This window comes from Mytilus edulis, chromosome 11 (assembly GCF_963676685.1).
Source record: "Mytilus edulis chromosome 11, xbMytEdul2.2, whole genome shotgun sequence".
NCBI classification, from domain to species: domain Eukaryota; kingdom Metazoa; phylum Mollusca; class Bivalvia; order Mytilida; family Mytilidae; genus Mytilus; species Mytilus edulis.
In genome coordinates, this window is record NC_092354.1 from 1,476,557 (window position 1) to 1,496,526 (window position 19,970).

The 19,970-nt window shown below is 34.1% G+C and overlaps 2 protein-coding genes across 2 annotated transcripts in view; one reads left to right on the top strand and one right to left on the bottom strand.

Moving 5' to 3' along the window:
• Positions 1 to 19,970, bottom strand: part of LOC139493888 (uncharacterized) — a 326,295-nt gene that overhangs the window by 213,773 nt on the left and 92,552 nt on the right. The window lies entirely within an intron of this gene.
• Positions 2,092 to 4,143, top strand: LOC139494711 (uncharacterized). The gene is made up of 2 exons (XM_071282892.1): positions 2,092 to 2,195; positions 2,835 to 4,143. The coding sequence occupies exon 2, from the start codon at positions 2,855 to 2,857 to the stop codon at positions 4,055 to 4,057; it is 1,203 nt and encodes a 400-aa protein (XP_071138993.1). The 5' UTR covers positions 2,092 to 2,195; positions 2,835 to 2,854; the 3' UTR covers positions 4,058 to 4,143.

Sequence of the window (19,970 nt, forward strand, 5' to 3'; positions counted from 1 at the left end):
GCTGCTGGAATGTTGCTACTTAGAAATGGAAAGTTCACAATTGGAAAGCTGAAATCATCTCTTTTGTCGTAAAGTTTTGTTTTCAACCGACCCTCATTGTCAATTTCTAGATGTAAGTCAAGATATGAAGCCGACTTAACTGTATCTGTAGTATCCTTTATCTCTAGTTCAATTGGATAGATGCGTTCCACATAGTCACCAAATTTTGAATTGTTTAGTGAAAGAACATCATCTATATAGCGGAAAGTAGAGTTAAAGGATATTGCTAACTTCTTATCTTTCTTTATAAGTTATATGTCCATGTATATAAAATGTCATACTGATATAATACATGTTTCTTATATCTTCTTTGCATTGATTGAATGGAAGTAAGATATTTGCATAATACAGTCAAAAAAATTAACAATAAATACAATAAGTAGGTCCTGTCATAATAGCGGCCATTCGAGATGATGGTCAGGAAAATTTAGACTGCCACTGAAAAATTATGGTATATTGGATAGGGACAGTAATTTGGCCTTGCAACAGGCCATCTATGGACCCCTCCAAAGGTTGTTGCAAGGGTTCTTAACATGCAAAGAGCATAGCACTCTCTGTACACGAGGCATTGGATTTAACGTTTCCATTTTCTCCGGACGTGACTGCGAACTTGATACATGTACATCCCGCACAACCAAACGGACGCCCCACTTTGTCAAGCGTCTTACTGTCGGTAGGGAGAAGACCAAGTGACCATATTCCGTTTCCAAAGTCACCATTGGGGGATATTTTCTATAAAAAAACACCTCAAAAACAGTTAACTAGTACATTAAAACATCATTTCAGGGATCCATATAAATATATGAAAAGACTTTTCAAAAAAAATATAACATTTGATAAAACGTTTATATTTCGGTGGCACATTATGAGATATTGATTTTCTAGTATAGTCAAATAGATGCGCCCTTTGCATATCGTAGGTATCATGAGTTTCGCATTAACAGATTGCTCTGGTTTATTTTATCCCGTTGTCAGTATTTCGGTTTTGACATGTATATCAATTAGGTGGTCATTTAAAAAGTTTCCTGTTACAAAACATTGAATTTTTGGAAAAACTAAGTATTTTCTTATCCCAGGAATAGATTACCTTAGCCATATTTGGCACAACTTTTTGGAATTTTGGGTCCTCGATGCTTTTCAACTTTGTACTTGTTTGGCTTAATAACAAATTTGATCTGAGTGTCACTGATGAGTCTTATGTAGATGAAACGTGCGTCTTGAATTATAATACTAGTACTTTTGATAAGAAATATTTTTAATTCAAAAAAAAAAGTAACTGGAATTATAACTTCAATGTTATAACAGCTGCATAAATATAAAAAAATTGAAATAAAAAAAAACCACTGAACTCAGAGGACAATTTAATTGGAAAGTCTATAATCACTTGGCAAAATCAAATGACAAAACACATCAAAAACGAATGGACACAGTAATATTTTAGCTGCTTACAAAGGATTAGGGTAATAAAATAAAGACGCAGTGTACTTGCTATCAACTGCAAAGAGCGATATTATAATATATAAAATTTGAGGAGTACAAGAAGACGATCTGCTTGCCATTTTACAGAAACACTCACAAGCTTTAAACATGTTAAAGTTCTGAAAAATACTCGAGAAATTAACATTCGATACTATTGCAACAACCTTTGTAATCACAAACACTGTCAGAACAAGTTTGGTTAAAATTACCTACACACGTTATTAAAGCATATAGAAACAAATATTTCTATATGCGAACAAACGCATATATGTACAACATATGGTGAAATAGAGTTGTTAAATTGTAGGTCAAAAGTAGTATTTTTAAAAACTGTTTGTCCCGTACATCAACCATTTAGTGCACATAGTCTTTCCACTTATCCCTTCGCCCCACTTAACCTAGGTTTGGAAAAATGATTGATCAATAGAGATATATGTAAAATCGATGTCAAATAAACCTAACTTGCAGCAATTTTACCCCCTTTCTAAAGCACAGCACCCTCACCCAAAACTATTTGATTTCAGTTTTTTATCCTACATAGATCTTTAGATGTCGTCCCTAAAATAATGACTTATTCAATCTCTTCAACAGAGGAAACACATTAGTAGCGACAACAGTTGGGCAGACGACAACAGTAGATCCTAGATTTTTAACATGCAAAGGTCCTATTACAAAAAGTGAGGAGAATTTATAGATTTTTACATCTAACGTTGGTTCGTTTTACATCCATTAAATTGATAGAAAAAAAAAACAATCTGCTCTGTTATTGGGTTGTTGTCTCTTTGACACATTCCCCTTCCCTTTTCTATCCAAACCAGTAGAACAAAGTAAAATCACAAAAATTGCTTCCAAGAAATTTTGAAACGGAAGGTCAAATTACAAAACAAAGAGCTCAAATACACCAAACGAATGAATAAAACCGTCATATTCATGACTTGATACAGACATTTTCTTGCAAAGAAAATTGTGGCTTGAACCTTGTTTCATAGCAGGTAGCTTAACCTTTCTCATGTATGGCAGTCGGATAAAAAAAATCAATTATATTGACAACTATGTGTAAATGAAAAAAACCGACATCATACGTAAAAAATGTCAAAAATAGAGGTACAGTAGGCAACGTTGTGTCATAATCATAAACACTTGAAAAACAAACAAAGATGTAACAAAGAAGCACAATAATGAGGTTTATTTTCAACTTCCAGTCTCTTTAAAAATCTGTTTGAATATATTTTTTTAAGTTCGCAATGATGCTACAATAAAGTTTACCTTTTGGTGTAACTTACTTTCCTAATGACACTATATTTGATTTTTAACAGATACTGGAGAGTTTTACTTGATGCGTAACAATGGTTTCCTGAGTTTTATGTCAACTTTTAAACTACATTTATCATCGTCTAAAGTTAAATGGTTAGTTATGTACAACCCTGATATCGGACTATGTCACAACATATCGATCTTTAATACTTCACAAGTAATCGATATTCCATCAGAATTCAAAGTCACCAGAAACGAAATTGAGAAGAAAGGAGTACACATACTTACGTCCAGCAAAACTGATTTGTATGCATTATATAAGGATTCGATTACCAATGAAAGATTTTTTGTTTTACCAAAAGAAAAGCTATCAACATCGTATGTTATTCCGTCATTCATTCCTTCAGGAGGTGGGGAATCGTTTATCGGAATTGTTGCAACATCCGTCGATACAGACGTAAATATAACATTAAAACTACTCGATAAGACTGAAACGGTTAGTTATAACAATACAAAGTATGGAGATGGTGAGACAATTTCCATTCACTTAGCAGAAAGGGGAACCCTAGAAATTTCCAGTAATACTGACCTCACTGGTACGATAGTCCAATCAAACAAAGATATAGGAGTGCAGTCCGGGGTTGATGGCGCTAAAGTACCTGTGAATAGTGGTTTGATGAATCTGTTATTGGAAATGTTACCTCCAGTTGAAGAGCTAGGAACGACATTTTTCATTCCGCCTTTATTTGACAGCAAACGATTTATATTACGTTTAATCGCTACACATCCAAATACATCCATCACCCTCCTCGGCAAACAGTTGAAACAAGCCACCAAAGTAGTGGACAAAATTGGGGGTTACATAGATATCAACAGCAACGTCTTTATAAAAATAGAATCTGACAAACCAATAATGGCAGTGTATTATCAGCAGGGTGAATTTAAACCGGTCGTACCTTTTATGGTAATAATTAAACCAGAAGGGAAGCTGGAAGGAGTTCAAGAGTTTACCATTCCAAATGATGGGTTCAGACACCATATCCTTATTACCACGAAGAGTACTGAATACCCTTTACTTCAGATAGACGGGAAAAGCATTATTTATAGAGACAAAAATGTTTACGATACGCGAAGTTTAAATTCTTCTTATGTTGTTGTAAGGACAGATATCGGTCCTGGACATCATACCATTGGTTCGTTATACCCGTCTGTTTTGACTGTCAAACTGGGAATAATCATTTACGCCGATTCCGACAATGACATTGCTTATGGCTACCCTGTGTAAAAATGTCTAATACATTTTAATTTACCGTATCACGAAGTTAAGTTTATACTATCAAAATAAAAGAAGTTGTGATATGAGACACTAAACGACACATTAAAAGGTTAACGTACAGCCTTGAACAATCAGCAATGCACATACTGCATAGTCAGATATAAAAGGCCCCGAAACGACAATGTAAAAGTATTCAAACGTGAAAACTAACGGCTTAATATGTAGGCTATAGTAGTAATCCGTGACATTTTTCAAGCTATGAGTCTCCGAAAATTGCCTGCTTAGAATAATCATGAAAAAACACAATTTTGTAAATACAAAAAATGCTATGAAATAAAATAGAATCTGAAAATAAATTGTGATAAGATCGATCTATTTTATAATATTTTTTAAAAAAAAGAAGGAAAATGGTGTAACCGAACTTTTCTTCTTTGCTACAAATACAAATTTAAAATAAATACCTATCAGTCCAGTTTAAAGGAGTAGGTCCGGAAAGGGCCGGTTTTATCCCCAAATTTCAAGTTCATCTGACGAAAGCTTTTGGACACTTTTTAAACACCCAGATGTCTATTTGTAATGATTAAATTATTTTTTGTAAAATATTTAAACTGATTCACTCATTAAAAACGCTCCGATTCTAGCTTAAATATGAAAAATCTATCAAATATGCCAACAACTGTCACTTTTCAGATGAAAAGTTTCAAAATTTCAGCATTTTAGTTAAACTTTAGACGGTTTCCGTCAAAAATGAAAGTGGCCGCATCCGTGGTCATCCTCGACCTTTATATATGTTATGTATTATCATTAAACACAACTTACATTTCAATATAAAGAATGAACACGAATGCGGCCACTTTCATTTATGACGGAAACCGTCTAAAATTGAACTAAAATGCTGAAATTTTGGTAATTTAGCATGATTTCCTGATGCAAGTACCCAATATATGTGTATGGTAATGCACAAAACAGCCCATATTTATGTAGCAGAGGCATTATACCTTCCGAAAAATAACTAAAAGTTTACATTTAAAAGAAATAATAAAACTGCTATATTTTGCGGCCAAAACGGGGTCTTAAGGAACCTACTCCTTTGTTATTGAAAGAGTTATCTCCTCTTAAATGGTATAGTGAGGACAAAATCTTAAACGCTAATGTTTTGTATTCGATTAAATATATTGTATAATGCAATAAGTCAGCATGTTTTCTTCATATAGATAAACAGTTAAAACAAGAAAGTTGCACAACTGTCTTCAAATTAGCAGATTTTGGCAAATAGCTTGACTGATTGTGTACTGCGATAGCACAAACCAAAATTGCAGTATACAATAAATCTACGTAAGGTAAATTGTAATGCTTGACCTGAACTAGCATTTTGAATCTAAGAGTTTTCTTCCCAAGCTTTAAACACTAAGGGGCAACCAACATTTATAAATTGAAGAAAAACAGAAATCAGCATGGCACTATTACAACAGCATTGCAAAAAAAATATCAGCATTCCATAAAAAATCATCCGCATGGCATACAAATCAACAATTTGGCAATTCAATTCAACAGCACCGCATATGGTAACATCTGCAGGGCAAAAACAACATCAGCCTTGCAAAATTTGTTGGCACGGACAATAAACATCCACGTGGCAAACATCATTCTATGAGTAAAAGCTGTGCCTTACTTGCTACTTATTTTCTGCCTTTCAAATTGTTGTCATCTATATAAAAAAAAACATGAAAATTGGGGATGTCTCACATTCATTTGTAAATGATTCTTTTAGTGGGATCATATATTGTTTTTCATATGGTAAATGCCATCAGTAGGGCAAACAACAGTAGCATGCGAAGAAATAACAGCACGAAACAAGACATATGCCTGGCATAACACACGTTAATATGACATGATAACATAAGCATCAGGCAGGAAAAAACATAAAACAATAACGGCACGGCAAACAAATTAGCATTGCAGATATACGAAAGTTGAAAAACACTGCACAATGAACAGAAAAGTAAAAAAATGGGCTCAAATGAAAATTACGTCTGAATTTCCTCTCCCATGAAGACATCCGATGGTGTGCCAGATTACGTATGGACATTCATAAATAAGAAACACTCCAACCTTTCATCAAAATAATACTGATAGGAACTCAATAATGTGATTAGTTTTAATGTCGGATATTTTTTCTTTTCTTTTCGTTTTGGCTTTTTTTGGTTTTGGAGATGCATATACTGATTTTTTGTCAATGGTGAAAATACAAAATCAACTGTTAAGAAAACATGTGAGACACAGTCTCATCACCTAGAATATAAAACATAAGGCAGTTGACAAAACATTAGTATATGCAGAGCAACATCACTTGTGAATTAGGCAGTGAATATTTATGTATTGTGGATTCATTTATTTTCGTGGGTATCAATTTTCGTGAATTGCCGAAAAATTACATTTTCGTGAATATATATTGTGGTATTCGGCACAACATTTTGGAATTTTGTATCATCAATGCTCTTCAAATTTGTACTTGTTTCGCTTTATAACTATTTTGATATGAGAGTCACTGATTAATCTTCTGTAGACGTAACGCTCGTCTAAAAAATATATTCCTGGTACCTTTAATAACTATTTTGCCGATCTCTGTATACAAAGCCCATTGGAATTATGCTTTTGGTTGAACATTTGAATTATGGTTCACCTGCAACCTCTAAACCAAGGTTAAACCAATTAGTACACAACGAATAATAATAAATCCACAGTATTAGGTCTTTGAACTTATAATCATCTTTTTGAGAATTAGGGCTTTCTATGGCAAAACTCTAAGTCATTTATTTTTGGCTCAGACACTTTACAAATCTGACTAGCAGCTACAGACCCCTGAATATCGTATGATTTGCACATTGTAGTTTTCTGGATGGACTGTAGATTACGACTTTCCCCATTTGTTAAAGTCTATTAATTTAGTTAGGCTAGGGAGCATCATACATAATAAAAATGTCAAAAGAATTCTTCGGGGACTAAAGTAGCACTATTTAATCGAAAATGAACGAACAAAAACCAACGGAAAAGTGCCGAGTGCGTTAAATAAACCTTCCTTAGTTTTTAATCGTCATGAAAATTACCACAAAGAATATAAATATTACAAATCAAATTCTTAGTATGACTGGTGACATAAATAGCAACAAGTCTTGATCACCAAATTATAATCCTTTCATAATCTGAGAGTAATTTCTAACGACTGTAGGGCCTACATTTTCGAATAAAAGATTAAAATGACCTAAAGCTGTTAATTTCTCATGTTTCTGTGTCATTTGGTCTTTTGTGGAGAGCTGTCGCATTGGCAATCATACCACTTCTTCCAAATAATGCCGACATTTACCAAAAGGGACTTACTTTAAATAAATCAAATGTAAACGTTAATAACTGTCCTTTTCTCGATTATTTGTTGCACTTTGAAAATACAGTTGTTTCTCATAACACGCCTTTTTTTGGGGAGATCTTGAATATTCATAGAAGATTAATTTTGTTTAAATACTGGTTCCCAGTTATGCTCTATGTGTTCCATCGCACAGAGACATAACTTGGGAATGTTACCAGTAAAGTTACATGTGCATATTGTTTACATTGAAATCTGTGGTAAACATTTATTCGAAGTAGGGGTAGTTAAGAAAATTAGTGTTAGTTTGAACTATGAGAAGTTCAGCATATGAACGTTGAAAATATGTCGCACAGCCCTATGTTTTGACCTTCGAAAAAAAACATTGTGGTGCATATGAACTTTCAATTCTAGGATTAGATTAGGTACAGTTTTAGCCGTAAAAGAAGTTCCAATGGGAAATTGCATTGTCAATATTTACAGCAACGCAACCTAAAAGATTGCAGTTTAACTCGGAAAACCTTGCATAAAAATTTAAAACAAAAGGGACGATTTTTCGTTTTCTATTGTTAATTTTCCTTTATTGAATGGTTATGTATCGTTGGCGCCATCTTACAGTGTTAAATTTCACAGCTCGTTCGCTATGCCCATGTCTACTGATGTTTAAGATTTTAAAAGACACAATATATGTATTACCTGTATATTATTATGGAATTTCCTCGGAATTATTTTTTCGTGATTTTACGATTTCGTTATCACAAATGACTTGAAACTTTTACTAAATTCTTTCAGATGGCTTCTTGTGGAGAGTTGTTATATAAGAAATCAGACCACATCTTCTTTTTCATACTAAGAGTATATAAAAGGCAAATTTCTATATGTTTGATATGGGATTTAAGACTTACTTGAAACCTAAAAGTACGGGACACAAATAAAAACTCAGGTCGCTAAATAAAAAATAATTTACGTATAGTGTTCAGGTAAGGAAAAACTAAGGTCCGTATGATGCATGTTCTGGATCTGATAGTTATCGAACCTGAACTGTTCCAAAGAGCAAATAACGTCAATTTTGTTTAGTTTCATATCACAAAATGGTATTTTTTCTGTATAATCCATACAAAATGTGCCATTTTGTCACGTCCTGAAGCTTGAGAAAATGCGTGGTGACCTACCACTTTTATTATATTTTTCAACATATATCAATAGATACTACGTTTTTGCAAAGTATGAACAAATTCTTTCCTTTTTATTTTAGACTCCCATACCACCTTAATCATGTTAATATTATGTTTATTTAATTCATGCAGATTCCACGTTTATTATCATTAGGAGATTTGACAACACCATGGATTCGTGGGGTTGGTAAAAGATTTGAATGGCAGTCAACGTAGTTTTCAGATGTTTTTAATATACAGTCATTATCTTTTTCAATGAGTTAATTTTTTAATGGTTTGATTGTTATCTAAGAGAGAAAGGGTTGTAAAGAGTGTTAAAGAGAGAGAGAGAGAGAAAGAGAGAGAGAGAGAGAGAGAGAGAGAGAGAGAGAGAGAGAGAGAGAGAGAGAGAGAGAGAGAGAGAGAGAGAACGATAGTATTTATACCGAGTCTTTTTCACCTATTTTTAACTGAGTAGAGCAGGATGACAATAACATAACATACATTAAAAATGGACTAATGCAAAAAAAATATCAAACAAGAAGATCTCCGGCGGATCCTCATTGTCACTCTGTATAACTAATAAGATGTCATTATGCTCAGTGGCAATGGGGAATCGTGGTGAACATATATAGTATGTTCACGCAAGTCTCTATGAAAAAAAATTCACACAACTACAAGGACGTAAAGTCCTAAATCAAATGGCAAAATCACATCAAATGGTCATATTCCTGATTCGGTACAGGCATTTTATAAAGTAGATATTTGTGATTTAAACCTGGCTTTATAGCTACCTTAACCTCTTACTGTCGCATAAATTTCCATTATATTGACAACGATGCTTGAACAAAACAGACAGAAAAATATGTAAAAATGTCAAAAAAAAGGTTTCGCACTATAATATTCATTCGAATAGAATAAGCAACACGATGGGTGACACATGTAGAGCAGGATCTGCTTACCATTCCGGAACACCTGAGATCAACCCCAGTTTTTGTTAGGGTTCGTGTTGCGAAGTCTGTGCTCTGTCTTTTGTAGTATTATTTGTCTGTTTGCCTTTTCATTTTTAGCCATGACGTTGTCAGTTTATTTTCAATCTAATGGTTCGACTATTCCTATTGTATCTTTCGTCCGACTTTTAACAAGAGTTAAGATATCGTTATCAAAAAACGAATGACTGCAAGTAATATGTGTACTCAAAATATGTTAAAAGTTAAATCACAAAAATACTCGACTCCATGGAAAATTCAAGTCTCTTAGCAAATGACAATATTAAATGATAAAACACATCCAACGAACTGGCAAAGTCATGACTTGGTACAGACATTTTCAAAATGAATTTTATAGCGATAAACCTTTCACCTGTTTGACAGTCTCATCAAATTTCATTAAATTAACAACGATAAATGAACAAAACAGACATCGTAGGTACATTGTCAAAATAGGGGAACAGCAGTCATCAATGCGGCACAATCTCAATTAGAAAAAAAACAACCACACAAATATTTAACAAAAATAACACAAAAAAGAATCTACCAAATTTAACAAATAAAACAAAAATCAAGAAAATACTGAACTCCGAGGAAAATTCAATCGGAAAGTTCCGAATCACATGGCAAAATCAAATGACAAAACACATAAAAAACGAATGGACAATAACCGCAATCATTGCTTACTTATATTGTTTTTATATCAATCCATAACGGATTGAAATATTAGAAGTCCTGTGACTGAATGGCAAGGTTCATATAAACTCTGGTGTAGAGTAGCGTGTTTGGCGTCAGAATGTTAATGTCATACAGGTAGAGATACAAAATAATTTTGTCGTTCGAAGTAAATTCAAAATTATGATTTCACATGGGGAATGGTAGTATACTGGGTTAAATAAATAAGGTAGAACTAATTTCAGAAAAGAACAGAGATTTAGAATAATCCAGAAGAGTAGGCTAATGCCGCTACAAAGCAGCACTTGCAACCGCAAAGTTGAAAAGGATTTAAATAAGTTGCAAAACTTGTTTCCCAATCCCCTATAAATAAATATGTTTAAACTAACAGTTTCCAATCAACTCTACTGTAGAGTCGCGTGTTTGACGTCAGAATGTTATAGATGTATCTACATTAAGCACGAACAAACATAAATATTTAAAAGTCAATGATGTGTACAAACTTGAAGATAACTTAGGGTTCAATTTTAAGCTTAATGAAGTAATCAATTTTATTGAATATTTTATTGGTTTATTTTGCTTTAATTTTTTGTATTGAATGTATTGTTATCCTTAAGTATAAGTACTGTAAATTCATAAACGATGGTGTGCATTTTTTATTGCAATTTTTTAAGAATGGAAAAAAATGCAAGTTTTATGATTACGATTTAAAAGTGTAAAATTGCAGCTGATATATCAGGTCTTCCGTAATCGTATTTGACCTATCAACTGTTTTGAGAGTCATCGATAAATTGTACAACTAAGAAGATCATCTACTATCTGGCAACACTGAGGTTTTTATTTCGAACCTGGCAGGTGGCAGGTGCACTCGACTTCCATCTCAATCGACAAGGAAGGCGAGTTTATATATAGACCACATTTGTCATGTAATTCGTTAACCATTCGTGAAGATTTACGTAAAAGGAATAAGCTGTATTGATTTTTGTCGTTCTTCATCATTACTCTGTTAAAGCTGTCATTCTGACAGAAGTACATCCCTTTTACTGAGAGCAATATACATGTACGATGTGAGTATGCACGTTTGAAAACAATCATTTAAGATATGTTAATGCATTATGATTCTATATAGATTTTAGTTGGAAGTCATATATATATATATATAAATATCTGTCAATAGCAATACAGAAATTTAATAGTGTCAGACAACGGTTTTACTATCGTCATAAAGTCAATCAGGAACATTTTAGATTTAAGACTATTAGAAACTTCGGAGTAAAACGAAATAAAAAGTGAATAACTTTCATTATCTTCGGTGTAATATAAGCCCATCGTCTTTTAAATGTGCAATTGCGTTTGATACTGTAAAATACCAAAGTGATTTTAACTATTTTCGACTGAGTAATATAAGCCCACTGTGAATAATCAAGCAATTGATGTGCTCCTAACCACAGGAGGAAGTTGCAGAATGAAGAAGAAGCAAGCAGAAATCAAGACATTTTCGATACACTTTTATTAATTTCGAATTCATTGATATAAATGAGATGCAAGCATTCATGAGGGTCAGGTGCAGATCAAGAGTTTTTTAAATGGGAGGGAGGCCATAGAAAGCCAACCTTTGTAGAATTAATTTCTATGCATGTGTCATATTTATATCTCCAAAATGGGAGAATAGAATACATGTTATTTCTTGTGTTATAGCCGGGATATATCACTACCATGTTTCGTATGATCCTAAAATGTGAATTTATCAAAACTCCAGATGAAATCGATGATTGAAATCTTATTGATAAACATGATGTATGTGAGTTACTCAGGTTATTCCATGTGGGATATTTTTGTCAATTATGTACTAGCTAAAGCACCCCTTTTCAAGCACCTTTTTCTAAACCTTTCTAAATAAATGGGGAATGTGTCCATGGGACACAGATGATGCTCCCGCTTGCATATCATATAAAGTTATAAAGGAATACATCTGAAGAACGGTAAAAGTGATGCTACCCAAAGTTGTACTTGATCTGAGTTTTGTGGTAAAACGTATTGTGTATAAGTTTCAGAACATTTGGTTGGGGCAAACTAAAGTTAGAGAACGGAGATATAGCATGTTTTCCATTTGTGAAGGAGGACAACTCTAGAACAGTAAAAGTGAAGTAACCAAAATTCAAATTTGATCTGTATATTGTGGTAATAAGCATTTTGTATCAGTTTCATAGCATTTGGTTGAAGCAAACTAAAGTTAGAGAACAGAAACGAGCAAACTGCTTCGCTGAGCACAGCTGGATACGACCGCAGAGGTCAACCCTTAACAGTTGGGGCAAAAATGGACACCATTTTCAAGCTTGATAAAGATCTGAATTTGGATTGTAATTAAATATCTGACATCTTATAGGTTTCTGAATAAATGTAGTCAAAGAACTTGAAATTGGTTATATGAATTCAATTTATATTCAATTAAAGATTTTGAGAAAATCTGTTGTCAGATTATAAACAAATACAATTTAAAAAATTATAAAGGGAGCTTACATCAATAGATATCAACAATTCATTAAAGTTTCATGAGAACTGCTGAAAGCATTTTTGAATTATTGTCCAAAAACTGGGAAATCCCCCATTTTTATGAATAAAAACCCGTAACTTTGAAACATAAAATCCAAATATTTATAAAAATCAAAAGGGAGCTCATGTCAATAGATATAAAAAAGTAACCAACATTTATTGCAAGTTGGTAAAAGCATTGTGGAGTTATTGTCCGAAAACTGGAACATCCCCCTTTTTAATGAATAAAACACCATAACTCGGAAACGTAAAATCTAAAATTTATAAAAAAACGAAAGGGAGCTCGCGTCAATAGATATAAACAATTCACCAAAGTTTTATGTAAATTGGATAAAGCGTGTTTGAGTTAATGTCCGACATGACATGTTGACGACGGACGGACAGAAGGGCAGACGGACAACGGTATACCTAATACGCCCCGTAAACGGGCATATAAAATTTCAGCAATTCTACCATTTTTAAAGGGGTAAAACTCTAGAACCGTTTAAGTGACGCCACCGAAATTCAAACTTGATCTGTGTTGTGTGGTCATTAGCATTGTGTATAAGTTTCATAACATTTGGTTAAGGCAAACTGAAGTTGGAGAACGGAAACGAAAAATTAGCAATTCTTCCATTTTTCGACGGGTACAACTCTAGAACGGTTTAAGTGACGCCACCGAAATGCACCCTTGATCTGTGTTTTGTGGTTACAAGCATTGTGTATACGTTTCATAACATTTGGTGAGGCAAACTAAAGTTAAAGAACGGAAACAAATTTTGGGACGTACGAACGTACGGACGAACAGACGGACAAGGGTAAAACTTAATGCCCACTCCGCTACGGCGGGGGCATAAACATGCAATTTAACCTTACATATAAAAAGAGAGATATCAAAGTTCATTCCTTTCACTGTATTTGGTGCTTTGTGCTGCTCAGTCTCTTGTTTTCTATGTTGTGTTTTGTATACTGTTGTTTGATCTTTTGTCATCTTTTTTTGGCCATGTCTTTGTCAGCTTGTCTCCGACTTTATGCGTTTGAATATGTCTTTGGTATCTTTCACCTATGTATTACTTGAAATCGATCATTTGCAAAGAAATTGTTTTGTTTTTTGACATCTTTTGTTTTTAAGGTGAATAAAAATATAACACATTGTTGACTGCTGTACCCCTATTTTTGACATTTTTACCTATTATGTCTGTTTGTTTTGTTCACACATTGTTGTCAATATAATAGAATTTTATGCGTATGTCATACAAGTGAGAGTTTTAGCTAGCTATAAAGCCAGGTTTAATCCACCATATTTACATAAGGAAATGCATGTACCAAGTAAGAATATATGACAGTTATTTTCCATTCGTTTTAAGTGTTTGAACTTTGGATTTTGCCATTTGATAAGGAACTTATTTTACATTTTACTCTATAGTTTATATGTACGATTTCGCTGCTTTTTTGTGATAGGTTGGCCTGTCAAGTTTAACATGTTGATGTTGCTTTGATATTTTGGCCAATAAATTAGAACAAGAACATTTTTTTTAATTTTTTTTTTACATAAGCATGATAAGAACTCATCAAAAATTCATACAGATATAAACAAGTAGAAGACACTACTTAAACACAAATAGTGCTAAAATTAAAAAGTCAATTGTTCATGAACAATTGAATGTTCTTTCCTTTTTTCTTTTATTAATTGCCTTCTTAGTTATAAAAAATATGGTTTCTAAGGACTTTTATGTTCATAAGTGGTTGCTTAGGGCAAAAATCATTCCTAAGGATAAATATATTAAAATAAGTTATTAAAAATGTCATATGTACTATTCATAGTATTTAAAGTTAAAAAAATAAATGATTGCTAAGGACTTGTATGTCGTTGATAGGGACAAAAGTGTCATTTCCAGTAATAAAAATGTCATATTTATATTATTCATAGCCTTCTAAGTTCAAAAATATATGGTTGCTATGGTGTTTTTTGTTGTTGCTAGGGACTTGTATGTTCATGTAAATTGATAATAATTGGTGATAATCCTAGGTGGCTACAATTTACAGTTTTTGAGTTTTAGTGGCCAACCGACATTTGTTAATTTTCAAAGGGGCATAACCCTACCAATGAGTCATTGAATCTTTTCGATTCAAATGTAACGAAGCACCAGGGTCTGTTCCTGAACAAATTCCACCCTTTGTTTTTTTCTACCTATTATGGTTATGGAGTTAGAATGATAACAAGTTTTTTAGTGTTAGGGGAGATAACCCCTATGAAGGAAATGTTACGGGGTCGTGCCCTCACCACAAGATAGCTTTTGGTCAACCGATACTAGATACCTAATATCATTTCAACATGTCGCGTACTTTTTTGGGGAAATTTCGTTGAAGTTTGGCGGAAAGAATAATAATAATTAAAGTTCAATTCTTCTTGAATAATTGATAGGTCTTTCCTTCCATTTTTTTTTAAATTTTACTGTCATGAATAAACTGTCATATATATTGATTGATTGATTGATTGATTGATTGGTTGGTTGGTTGATCAATTAAACACGTTGGATAGGGTCACTTGAAAAAAGCGAACAAGAAACAAATAAGATATTGGACCCCATATTAAACACATGAGACGGAAACATGCATGCACTGATTAATTGATTAATTGATTGATTGATTGATTGATTGATTGGAATTCAAACACATAAAACTCTTTAAATAAGGCCAAAATCACGTAATTTGCCTCTTAGTACATGACCTTGACCTTTGACCTTGTGACCTTCTTCAAGGTCATTGCTCTACAATGTCATTGCAAAAGACCCTTTGGGTCAAGGACCTTTTGTTGAGTTTTGCCCAATAATGGCTTTTTAAAAACCATCAATGGGGGTTATGTCCCTTACATGATGGTAAAACTAATACAGTCATAACGTAACAAAGTTGCCCCTTGAAGTACGAAGCATTTTTCACTACTTAAATTTTCTGTATCTATAACCATTCAAAAGTTATAGGGAAATCAAAAACAAATAAAAATCTAAAATACGACCTTGACCTTTGACCTTGACCTATTTTTTATTTTTTGGACCAAGGATTTCAAATCAAAAGACCTGAGGTCTTTACAACTAATGGTTCATGAGATTTAGTTGCATATTGAAAAGTAAAATATTCAAGGGGAGTAACTCCTATAAGAAGTCACTGGATCGCTTCGGTTAAAATTATTTGAAGTTGTAACTTTTAGCAAGGAACATTTAAAAAAAACATTTGCCGCTAAGTCTTATAGTTTATGAGAAGTAGCGATAACAGTGTTTTTTGTAATTGGGGAGATAACTCCCATAAGGTAAACAGTAAACCGTGGTTATTCTAATACAAGATAGATATTATACCCTTGATACATGGTACAAAAGATCATTTGGATATGTCGCGTACTTTGTTTGATTTTGGACTTTGAAAACGGACGAGGAAAGAGAATAATAATAAATATAAATCAATTGCTTTTAAAAAGCAATTGGAGGCGGTCTTTCCCCCTTTGAAATTGATTGAATGGGGGGGGGGGGGGGGGTTGTTTGTTTGTTTGTTTGTTTGTTTCTGTATGGGGTCTATATCATTGTTACCGGAGAAGTTTCATGTTTAGTTTGGAAATTTTTTATTTTATTTTAGGTACAGCGCGCGCGCCAGGTTGAGGAGACATCACGTGACGCGGGTTTATAATAACGAAAACTTTTTATTTCTGTTTAGGTGGGGACGTTGAACAGACAACATGTATAGAGACAGAATGTACACAATGTAATTTCTTTTGTCATTGCAGGAAATTGACATTTTGATCACAGTTCACCAGCAGTGCATGCTTTGGATTTAATTGATCCGGTGTAACTTTAATACACATTTAAGGATTATTTTCTGATAATGTACTTTTTTCAGCACCTGTTTGTAACACAGATTAGTATTTCAATCTACGAGCGGACATTTTTTTGTAGGATGTCACTGAGATTTACGGACCTAGCAAGCAATTTTTACGGCATTGCCATTTTTTTTCTCTAGGAAAAGTCCTGAGAGATATCTGCACAACGTTGTTTTATGAACCTTTAGTACATGTATGCCCTGCTGACTGAAAATTTTGGGGTCGATTGGACTTGTAGTTTCAGAGTACATGTGGATTTTTTTTGAGAAGAAATGTAAGAAAAATATTAAAATTCAAAATCTTAAATAATTGAGAGTTTTTTCTTTCCATATTGTTTTAAATATACTGTAATAGATAAACTGTCATACATATTGATTGATTGATTGATTGATTGATTGGTTGGTTGGTTGGTTGGTTGGTTTATAACTTAAACACTTGAGATAAGGTCTCTTGAAACAAGCGAAAAGAACACCAAATGAGAACTTGGACCCCGTATTAAACACGCACAACTGAAGCATGCATACAATAATTGATTGGTTGATTGATTGATTTATTGATTGATTGATTGGTTGGTTGATCAATTAAACACGTAAGATAGAGTCCCTTGAAACAGGCGAAAAAAAACAACAAATGAGACATTGGACCCCGTGTTAAATACATGAAACAGAAACATGCATCAATTGATTGATTGGTTGGTTGGTTGGTTGGTTGGTTAAACATGTTGATTGGTTGATTAAACACGTTGGTTGGATGGTGTTAAACACGTTGGATAGGGTTTCTTGAAACAAGCGAAAAAGAATCAAATGAGTTATTGCACTCCATATTAAACACATGAGACGAAAACATGCACTGATTGATTGATTGATTGATTGGTTGGTTGGTTGGTTCGTTGGTTGGTTAAACACGTTGATTGGTTGATTAAACACGTTGGTTGGTTAAACACGTTGGATAGTATTTCTTGAAACAAGTGAAAAAGAAACAAATGAGTTCTTGCACTCCATATTAAACACATGAGACGGAAACATGCACTGATTGATTGATTGATTGGTTGGTTGGTAAAACACGTTGATTGGTTGATTAAACATGTTGGTTGGTTGGTTAAACACGTTGGATAGGTTTCATAAAACAAGCGAGAAAGAAACACGAGATCCTGAACCCCATATTAAACACATGAGACGTAAACATGCACTAATTGATTGATTGATTGGTTAAACACGTTGATTGGTTGATCAAACACGTTGGTTGATTGGTTAAACACGTGGGATAGGTTGAAACAAGCGAGAAAGAAACAAATGAGATCTTGGACTCCATATTAAACACATGAGACGGAAACATGCACTGATTGATTGATTGATTGGTTGGTTGGTTAAACATGTTTATTGGTTGATTAAACACAACGGTTGGTTGATTAAACATGTTGGTTGGTTGGTTAAACACGTTGGATAGGGTTTTTGAAACAAGCGAAAAAGAAACAAATGAGATCTTGGACTCCATATTAAACACATGAGAAAGAAACATGCACTGATTGATTGTTTGATTGTTTGGTTGGTTGGTTGGTTAATATGTTGGTTGGTTGATTGGTTGATTGGTTGGTTGGTTGGTTGGTTGATTTGTTGGTTGGTTGATTGATTGGTTGGTTGATTGGTTGGTTTGTTGGATAGTGTTTCTTGAAACTAGCGAAAAAGAAGCAAATGAGATCTTGGACTCCATATTAAACACATGAGACGGAAACATGCACTGATTGATTGATTGAGTGATTGGTTGGTTAAACACGTTGATTGGTGGATTAAATACGTTGGTTGGTTAAACACGTTGGAAAGTGCACTGATTGATTGATTGATTGGTTGGTTGGTTGGTTCGTTGGTTGGAATTCAAACACACATAAAACTCTTTAAATAGTGCCAAAATCACATAATTTGCCTCTAAGTGCATGACCTTGACCTTTGACCTTTTGACCTAAGTCAAGGTCATTGCTCCACAATGTCATTGCAAAATACCCTATGGGTCAAGGACCTTTTGTTTAAGAGTTTTGCCTAATAATGGCTTTTTATAACCCATAAATGGGGGTTATGTCCCTTACATAATGGTAAAACCAATACAGTCATAACGTAACAAAGTCGCCCCTTGAAGTACCAAGCATTTTTCACTACTTAAATTTTCTGTATCTATAACCATTCCAAAGTTATAGGGAAATCAAAAACAAATAAAAATCTAAAATACGACCTTGACCTTAAAAAAAGGGAAATAACTCTCATATTGCTTCGGTCGAAATTGGACAAATCATGCAAAGGATATAATGCGGGGTTCACACATTGCCGATTATTGCTCCCGTTTGAGATCAGACAGCGATACGACACGAAAAGTGAAAAAGTCGGAATAGTATCCTCAATTATCTGGAATGTCCTATTATTGTCTGAACGCAGTCGTTTTAGTTCGTAACAGATTCCTACTGGTCGGGAAGGGTCCGAATAGTTCGGCAAAGCACCCCGACAGTTAGGTGCGTCCCGTAACATTCGGGGAAACTCAGCCGATTTTGTCTAGTCGGATTACAATCGTGCCTAAGTCGTGACGGATTCCGCTGTATCGGATCGAATTCCTAACAATGTTCTGTGTATTCGGGACGGTGTCCTGTGGAACGGGAATGATCTGGAGAAGTCCCGACAATAACAGAATACAATACGACTGAGACCAGACAAAGCCGTTTGCAATGCGATTGAGCGGACCGTGATAGGATTACGTTCCGACAGTACCTGATCATCCCGATAATGCCAACAGTTTTCAAACGGATAACTTCCGTCAGCGTCGGTTCACTGTCTTGTCACTATCTGATCTCTGTCGGATTACATTCGGTAGAATCGGGACGCAGTCGTGACAGACTCGGTCGAATTTTACCTGGCGAAAGATACAAATCGAATTTCCATCCACGATTCACAGGATCTTGATCAGACTTTTGACAAATTTTAATCGGGAATGGTCCTGTCAAGGACGGCAGTAAAAATCGTGAATGCCCAGTAAACACACGACGTACTCCCGACGTCGGTTAATGGTCGTCTGAACGTCATGTCGTGAGTTTACGTCGTACCAACGTTGTGGGAACGTAAAAATCCAACGTTGGATGCAGACGTACAGACAACGTTATAAAATTACGTCGGATTCACGTAAATTTAGTACCTTGTCAGGACGTAACATTTTATTACGTTGTGACAACGTGCTTATAACTGTCATAATCCGACGTAACATTTTGTTACGTCGTATCGACATTATAAGAACGTATAGTGAATACATTGTAAAAATCTGGTTTTATGGGACGAATTTTTGGGGCATGTCATAATGAGTATTCCTG

Excerpts from the sequence above, each read along its gene's own strand:
- LOC139494711 (XM_071282892.1), top strand. The coding sequence starts at position 2,855 with ATGCGTAACAATGGTTTCCTGAGTTTTATGTCAACTTTTAAACTACAT.